The 9,298-nt window shown below is 41.6% G+C and overlaps 1 protein-coding gene across 3 annotated transcripts in view; it reads right to left on the minus strand.

Moving 5' to 3' along the window:
* Positions 1-8,488, minus strand: part of DAP (death associated protein) — a 49,518-nt gene extending 41,030 nt beyond the window's left edge. The window contains exons 1-2 of one of the 3 annotated variants that reach the window (XM_005531708.3): positions 8,322-8,488; positions 1,374-1,470 (exon numbers count right to left, since the gene is read on the minus strand). In XM_005531708.3, the coding sequence (XP_005531765.1) occupies positions 1,374-1,470; positions 8,322-8,376 (152 nt within the window). In that variant the 5' untranslated portion in view covers positions 8,377-8,488. Of the gene's footprint in view, positions 1-1,373; positions 1,471-8,321 lie in introns of those variants that run through there. The other 2 variants (XM_088064179.1, XM_088064203.1) reach the window with 2 other exon arrangements.
* Positions 8,489-9,298: the final 810 nt, after the last annotated feature.

A 9,298-nucleotide genomic window follows, 5' to 3' on the forward strand; every position in this document is an offset into this window, starting at 1 on the left:
AGACATTTGTCTTCCAGAGTAATCACTAACACATACTGAAGCCCTACTTCCCAGGAAGTGATGGACATCATCTGCTGATGGGACACAGTGGATACATATTTTATTTTCTTTTGCTTCCATGCATGGCCTTTGCTTTTGCTTTATTAAACGGTCCTTATCTTGACACGTGTTTTTTTTCATCCTACTTTCTCCCTCCTCATCCTGCTGTGTAAGGGAGTAAGAGAGTAGCTTGGTGGACACTGGCTGTCCAGCCAAGGTCAACATACCTCAAATAAAAGGATGTACCCCAAAACAAAGTTTAAATTGACCCCAAGATAAAATTTCTTACTTTAGACAAAACTTGGCTGTAATACAGACTCTTTCAACTTATGCACAGAATTACAAGATGACCAACTTGGTTGAAGAAGAAAGAACATAAATTTTAATTCTCCTGCCTGGTATTTGAATTTATTAATTAAAATTATTTTTCCCTTCTCAAAAAGGTGCTTCCTATTCAAGTAAATAAACACATTTGGGTTTATTTCTAGACATTTTCACATTACTTATTTATTATCATTATTTTATGTGTAAAATAAATATAATCTAAGTCAGTCTACTTACCAAAACACAGGAATGGTTTTCTGGTTTGTTTTTTTTAACTTGAGCAAATAGCAAGGACAAACCCATGCCCTAAGTCACTAGATAAACATTTCAGGTAAATATAGTCTTGTCTGGGAAGAAAAACAGCTAGCTGAGGAAAGCAGCACAAAACCAGGTGGCTTTTGTAAGAACAGAAGAACAGTGATAGTCCATCAAACCTCCTGCTTTCATTTCTAAACACCAGTAATCTGCTAAATCTAGTTAAAACTGCTAAGTAACTGCAGTCTTAGTACCCTCCACAATCAAAACTGATAGATTCCCATCTAAAAATAAAATCAGATAATATTAGTACCATGTATTTTTACTTGTCTTTTCAAAAGCACCATATTATCAAATACCTCACAGACACAGGATTAGAGGCCAAAGGATAAAAAGAAACACAGAAAGACCACCTCATATATAGACTGCCAGCCTAATACTTGTATCTAAATATGCCTAGCCTCTATGCTTCTCCACAGTCTGAACTGTGACATTTTAGGAAAATAGAGGTTTTACTTCTATTGCACTTTTTTCTCCAGCCTTCTCTTACATGGAAGGATCATTTCAAGACAGCTCAGCAATATGAAAATTACCAAATTCCCCAATTCTCTTGAAGGAGCGCCTAACTTGCTAGTGCTTTATGACACAAAATAAACTGCACTTTTGGTCTGCTAGTCACAAGGAAAACAAACTGGTAATAAGGTTCAAGGTCATGGAAATTCACTGTAACACATGCACCAAATCAAAGTGCTCACCTGCTGGTTTCCCTGTCTTGGACATCCTTATCTTTTTCCTCTTTGGCATCTGAGTTGTGTGGGTGTTTCTGCACAATCCGCATCCCACCAGCTTTCACTGGAATGGAAATTGATAACAACAAACCTCAGTCAAATCAGCATTAAGTGAAGAATGTTTTAAAGATGACCCACCCTACTTCCCTCCTATTACTTAATAGTAACCATAGTTTGAAAAAGAGGCCCAAAGTGTTAAAAAGTGGCAAGACCAAAGAAAAGTTACTTAAGAACCACATCTGCCATTCTCTTTCACATGATGCCATCTTTGCTTATCTAGGAAGCTGCAGCTGATTTTACCACCTGCTTCCAATTATAGTGGTTCCAATTTAGTGATGCTTTGAGAGTCTGATCTGGAACAGACATTAGACAGAGTTAAAGGAATAAAATAGGTATTTATTAAAAGACTTCAAAGGATACACCTTCGGCAACACAAGAGCCCAGCCATGGCTACACCCAAAATGAACCCAAGATGGACAACCAGACACAAGTGTCCACACTACTATAAGTTTTGGTCCATTTGCATACTGGAGTTAATTGTCCAATTACAGCTTCAGGTTATGAAGTCCCATCCTCCCAGTTTACTCTCTTCAGTTTGCTGTTGCTTATACTTTTCGGGCCTGAAGCTGTAACGGTTGTCCTTAGTCTCAAGCTGGGAAAGGATTGTTTTGTCTAACTACCCTGTGAAGAGAACTTAATAACACTTCATATGAAGTTCAAAGTCACACACTAAGGCAGTACAGAACCTAAAAAATGTGAAAGCTCAAACTTAAGGCATCATTTCCCCCCTCAATTTTGTTTTAATTTCCCCTCCACCTTGTATCTTGCAGCAGTCGGAAGAAACTGAGGCAATGAACTTGCATAATACTACACAAAAGGCCACAAACCAAAGAAACTAACTTGTCATTTCATGTGAAAAACTGCATCTATAATAATAGTATTTATACAAAGAAGTACTTCACAAATAGTGTAATAAAAAGAAAAATTTAGGAGGACTGTTAACTTGTATTTAGAACAAAGTTTTTGTTTTGCAAAACATATGAGCATTTACAAAATTTTAAACCCTTTTATCATTTAAATTTTAGAAATGATGAAAACATGAAAGCAGCCCTTTGAAACACAAAACAAGAAGTGAAAACAAATCCATTTATGTGCATCACTTCAAAACTCTGAAGTGCAATCTAAAACAGGAACCAAGCCAGGCTTAGCACTGCAGCTACTAAGCAGGGCAACAAACACAATGCTTTTTGATCTACTTTCTGGTTCAATAGTGTACTTTCCTTTTTCTTCAACAATTGCTGCACATGTTTACAGGACTGCACACGATAAGATGATGCATCTCCTTAGCTTAACTGGATGGGTTACACTGCCATCAGCAACATCAGAAAACCACTATAGTGGCCAGAAGTCAATAAAACCACTCACAGATGCTGTTTTGTGTTTCACAGTGGCTTGACACAGTGTCTGTGGTGAGCCTCAGCAGTGGTGTCACAGCCAGATCAAGTAGGATGCCAGAGCAGCATTCAGGAGAAGCTGAAGCTGGCAGGAACAGGGAGGTTGTCCTTCTGACAGCTCTCCTGTGTCCTGCCACACAGGGAGCAGGGCACCTCGCAGCTGTTCAGTGCTAATCCCAGAAACCTAGACTTAGATCTAATTCCCAGTTCTTAACCATGACAGTAAGAGAAAGACCACTGCGGTCCATGAATCTTACAGCCTGGGTAAAGGAAAGCAGGAAAAAGAAAGTGACCTGCTCCAGGAGAAAGTGAAAGCTCTTTGGCTCTGTCTTTTAAAAAAAAGATTCTAAGTTCTGAGTGATATTTGAATGATCAACTTCTAATTCAATAAAGGTCATTAACTAAAGACAAGCAATCAACAGACAAATTCAAAGAAATATATTTTAAAACCTATTAAAACTGTGTCCTCTTATGCAATAAAAAAACCCGAACAAATCCAAATCACTAAACATTTTGTGTTCTCTCTCCAGCATAAAACTTTAATTGGTGAGAAATATTTCACATGGGAAAAGGAAAGAAAGACAGTTTAAAAAACTATCTTTTTTTTTGTTGCCTAAAGTGAAGCAAAAATTAAAATTCCAATTAATTTTTCTTGATTCAAGTTCCTTAGAAATGTGTGTTTGCAAAAGCAAACACTGAGTTCTGTCACATGCAGTCTTGTTTGAACATCTCAGTTAATCAAAGCACTGCTATGCTTTATTTACATTTATTTATAAATTATTAAATTGTTTAAATTAATTTCTAAATTTAACATCATTGCACAATCAGGACCTTTTACTTATTTATAGCAAGTTACTTTTCATGGAAGATGCTGTCTCCACAGCAACATCTGCCAGGGTTACAAACAGCAGTTCTGAACAATACACACACTTCCATGTCCTTCAACATCTAATAGAAAACTAGAGAAAACAATTCCTGAAGATTAAGTGCTAATTCAGGTCTAAAATGTCTCTCCTTTCACACTGTGTATCATCAGGCCACCAGCCACTCCTCTTTATCTGTCAGTGGAAAAAATACACAGCTAACACCATCAGATTTGCCTGTATGCATAATTAAAAAGCAGGGATTAAAAACAAAACAGCCAGACAACTAAAAAGGCATAATACTGACTAATGCAGCAACTTAGAATTTTTAATCAGATTTTTTTTTAACTAATATGAGCAGGCATAGTATAGACAGCTTAAAGTACTTTGGCGCATAATTGAATTATATTTAGCAATCCAAGATTACTGTGCAGAAGAAACCAGCAAACAGCTACAATAATCATGTGTATTTGTGAGACCAGAAGTGAAATAATTAGACATCATTCTGTACATATCTGCTACCCATGACACAGCATGCTCATACCAAATCCAGTTTCAGATTTAGCTTAAGACGATAAATACCCTTGCAGCATAATTCACATTCCTTTTCAAAAGGTATCAGCTAAGCTACACTTCCTCAGGGTGTGACAAGAGAAGTAATGATTACATCCACTGAAGCTAATGAAAAACCAACTTAACATTTGTGAGATTTTCTCAGGAGTTATGAGGAATCATCTATTTCCTACTTGCTTAGCATTTACTACATAATTTGACAGATGCTTACCATGTTGATTTTGTCATTTAAAAGTCATCCTTAAAAGAGGTCAGATTTCCTTATCCTGCAAACAAAGGACTTAAATAACTGATAAACCACCTTCCAGAACACTGTCAGAAAGCAGTGTGCAGAAGTGGATGGTGTCAACGACCCTGTGTTGGGATTAGGAAGAAAGCAGTTCCTCTGCTGAAAAGTACGTGCAGAGCTCAGATGCTAAGGCAGAAGAGGACAGGGAATGGCTCCCTGGAGTGGTAACAGCCAAGTGGCCCTAAGTCTTCACTAAAGAATGAAATAAAGAAGGGATCATTTGCCAGCACACTCAGAAGAGCAACAAGTCTATATGTTTCACTACTGAATACAAGTTTTGGATTTTAATTATCATATGTCATGTTTTCTCCCCTCAAGAGGCAGACAGGACTACCTTGTCAGTCCTGTGAAAGCCAGCCTGTGCTCCTTGTAAGGGTACGACTACTCCTCCTGGAAATGTATCAAAACAACTGTGTTAATCAATTACCACTCAAGCTGATCTGGAGTCAGGAAGCATTCTGCTTTTTCCTGCCTGCCCCCACTGCTGGACTCCTCGTTTATTCTGATACAAACCCCAATGAATTGGAGCAAGTACCAAGTGCCTAGAGAAGCACCACAGGTTAGGGACGCCCTGGCCCCAGCTCACTCAGGGCGCAGACCTGAGGCAGTCCTTCCCAGGGAAACCTTCCAGCTCAACCCAAATCACCTGCTGGTCACGGCAACCAGACAGGAACTTTTACAAATCCAGAGTACAACTAAGAGTCTTAGCAGCTTTCCTTTTTCTTGAGTATGTATTCAATATTAACACAAAAAAATTATTTCTTATGTACTGTGTAACAGCAGGTTCCATTACAATGATAAAATGTATGAAAAGGCAAACACAAAATTTGCCATTGTACAAGATTAAGGGAGCATACATTTGTGTTCAACAAAATAAGAAGAGCAGTTCTTATATGCCTTCACAGAAATCTTGGCTCAGAGATATATTTTTTTTAATGTATGAAAAGCCACATAACTATTTCCACAAACCTATCATAAAACTTCATAAATACACTATTAAGACAATCACCATCCTTTATCCCTCCAAATATGTACTAGATGAACAGCTAAAGCATAATTACACAGACCTCTTCAGAGGAACTGTACAAACCTACTCAGCATATTATGGGCACGCTTGATCTCACTGACAGGCAGATATTTAATAAAGATTAAGTTAGGGTCCTCTTAAATTTCAGAGGAGTTCAAAGTCACTTCCTGCACCAAGGTCTTGAGGTTTCTTTGCATTTCATGACCCTCTCTTTTCAAGTGCCCTTTCTTTTCCCCCTATGTGAAAGACCAGTGCAGAGAGGAATGCAGTGCAGTCAGTAAGCAAGGACCAATAGTGCACTTGAAAAACAAGAGATTTGTCAATTTTGCTTTTAATTTGATGACCCAAATCCTTCATAACTTACACATCCAACACACTCAGTAGGGTAAGACACATCTGTAATTATAAGTAGTGCTCTTTACAGAACTGAATGCAGCAAAACCTGGGCATTTAAGCCATTTATCAAAAGAGATTCCCTAGTCACACCTTTTCTTTGGTAGAAATTTGCCTTGTTATTTATGAATAAAATTTGATCTGTATTAATTTTTTTAAAGAATATCTTACTTTCATTTTATTAAAACTTGTTTGCAGACTGATCTATTGCATTATTCTAATATTCAGGAACCTAAACAAGCTTGAGATAGAGGATTAAAACCTATCTTCAGATACTAGAGTAAATACATACTCTTGCTAGTCATAACAGTTCTTGTGGATTTTCCAGGCTTTAAAAGACCAAAGGGCAAACAACTTAGAAAAATCTTCTTCCTGAAGCAACCTTAAGATATGGTAAAGCATTAGTTTTTTCTGACCTCAAAGACAGGCTCAGAGGTTACCCTCCTTCTGAAGACAAATTTTGTATGCATGTTCACAAAAAAATAGAAAAAAAAACCAGGGATGCCAATGATCTCAAACATAGTTGAAGCATGTAGTTGAAGGTGTTATTCAGTTCACTTGTGGGCCCATGTAGGCCCATACAAAGAAAAAAATTCAAACTGAAATATTCTGACAGCAAAGGAAACCTGTACTGTACTCCACTTGAGCTTTTACACAGTACATTTCTAGTTTCTCATGTGGCCTAGAGAGGCTCACTTCAGGTCTTTTAAAAATTTTCACCAGTTTCGAAAGACAAAGTTTGAAGCAAATCTCTCAAACATGGAACAACATCAGAAAATACAATTACAAAGCATATTCGTTTCACCAATGGTGTAGCTGAAGACAGAGCTAAATCAATATAAGATCTTAATGATCCCTCCACTCTGAAGGTGATGTATACCTCAAGACAAGCCAGCTCAAAGAGCTAGGGCAACAAAAGCTATCAACATTGGAAAATTATGCTTCATTTTGCTCTCTGAAGTAGCTCAGCAAGAAGCCAGGTAAGAGCTAATACTTTTACAAGGGAGGCTGCAGGACTGGAATGACTGCTCAGCCAAGGAAGCGACTAACTTAACATGCACTGCTGAACTGCATCTGCCATGCAAAGCAAAGCCATTATTTCTCACTTCTACGTAGAGGAATTTCAGGTCCTCACTATAAAGAACACAGAATTCGATTATGGTTCAACAGCTGTTTATAAATTTAGCTTTAAATCTCATAAATTGATCTGAATATAAAATTAGACACCTTTTTACGGAAACACCTCAAAAATAAAAGCCCACCAACTACTCCACAGGGAAACATTAAACAACATATGTGGAACTGCTGATGCAGGGACCAAAGTTCCCTTCTTTAAGAAAACTGTAAGAAGCAAAACCAACAGTTGGTGAAGGAGCACAGCTTTGATACTGAGAGGAACTGAACCCCACCTGTGTACAGAGAGGAGCTACCACCTATGGACCCTGGCAGATTAGTGTCCTACTGGAGGTGACTCAGCTCCCACACTGACCGCACACTGGCACGCAGCAGCAGGACGGAAGGCGATGGAGCTCCTTGGCTGGGCACTCCTCAAGCAGCTTTACCTGTTTCCTACCCTGCCAGGCTCCAGAATCGCAGCCAAGAGTGCGCGGGCTGCTCTGGCACTCACATCGGGACGCCCACAGGCAAAATGGATGCACAGAGCATTCCTGGTTTGCAGTGTCTGTTCACACTCGGTGTATACTCCGCTGGAATGCGGGCTGCGTGGGGCCGAGACCGCTCTGCTCCCATTCCCACCACGACCAGCCCCAGGCGGGATACCGGAGGCCTCCGCCGCCTTTCGAGGGCGGGATACCGGGGAAGACAACTCTCTCTGCTTGCCGGGCTGGAGCCTGGAGATGCCTAGCTGCACACACCCGAAGAGAGTTTGGCCACAACCAGAGCTCTCCTCAGGGAGAGGCAGGGCAGGGAGCGTCGCCCCGTCACCGGGAGAGGCTGCCGGAGGGAGGGCAAGGAGCGCCGCGGGACCCAGTGCTCAGGTGGGGATCCCAGCGCATCTCCCGCGGTCAGAGCGCTACATCGCGCCCGAGCTGAGGACAGCGAGGAAACCCGCCGGGGCTCACATCCCCGGGGGCTCGAACCTACCAGGGCTTACACCCCAGGCTCGCATCTCCGGCAGCGGCGGGACCTACCCGAGGCCGCCCTCGCCCTCCTCAGTCCCGGCGCGCACAGAAGGGGACTTGGCGGGGAACCGGCGCCCGGCCCCGCCAGCCCGCGGCCGCCCCGGCCCCCCCCGTCCCGTCCCGTCCCTCGGCGTGACAAGAGAAAGAGCGGAGAGACGGGAACCGGCGGCCGTACCAGCAGGAGGGTGTCCGGCCCGCGTCTCTGCTTTCTCTTTGGGAGGCGAAGACATTTTTTACTGTGGCAGCGGCACCGGACTCCCACACTGGGTACCCGCACCCCAACACGGCCCACGTCCGCCCTGTCAACGTGGCCGCCGGGAGGGCGGTGCCGCGCTGGGCGCCAGGCCCTGCCCCGGCCGGGCGGGCGGGCGGGGACGTGGCGCCCACAAGAGACGGGCTCTCTTGTACTGTGAGGGCTGAGTCCGCAGCTCCTGCCGGCTGAGCCGCCCTGTTTGTTTTGTTTGCTGAGGGGAAACGGCGCGGCACTTAACAACGTGGTCTTGAATCGTTTGCGTGTGCATTTCAAATAATACTTGTAATTGGTGACTAATTGGCAGTCCGCGCCTTGCGCTTTTTTGTGTTCTGCCAAACCGCGGATGTGTGAAGCGGCATAAAGAGCTGTGCAATTTTTGGCTGGGGTAGAGTTAATTTTCTTCGCGATAGCTGGTATGGACCGTGTTTTGGAATTGTGCTGGAGACCCTGTTGATAAGTGGGGGCAATAAGTGCCCACTTTGCCTTTGCTTCAAACCTCATTTCCTTGCTGTTTGAAATTACAGAGCTGATTCACATCGTTTTTTCAAAGACTTGAGTTAACTTTTCCAAGTCACGTGGAAAGGCACAGAGCATAATATCTGAATGAATTGCATTATCAGCAAAGTGTAAGCCATGCAGGCCATTCTGGCTTTCTTTTACAGTTTGAAATAAGAAAGCAAGTATCCCAAAAGATGAGTGTATGATATCTGAAAGTTGACTGTCCCTGCGTCCAAAGTGGTATAGAAATATTTCATCACGTTTGTTAAAGGGAAATTAATGTAATAATGTTTTATTTATTTGCTATCACTCTATGTAACAACTATATTACCATTGCAAAAATATGTATGATGTTTTTGGGTTTTTTTTTCCAACAATCCAAAATATAATCATCTTATGGT

The sequence above is a fragment of the Pseudopodoces humilis genome, chromosome 1 (assembly GCF_049639895.1).
Source record: "Pseudopodoces humilis isolate 2021_Gansu_Grassland_sample_001 chromosome 1, ASM4963989v1, whole genome shotgun sequence".
Lineage (NCBI taxonomy): Eukaryota > Metazoa > Chordata > Aves > Passeriformes > Paridae > Pseudopodoces > Pseudopodoces humilis.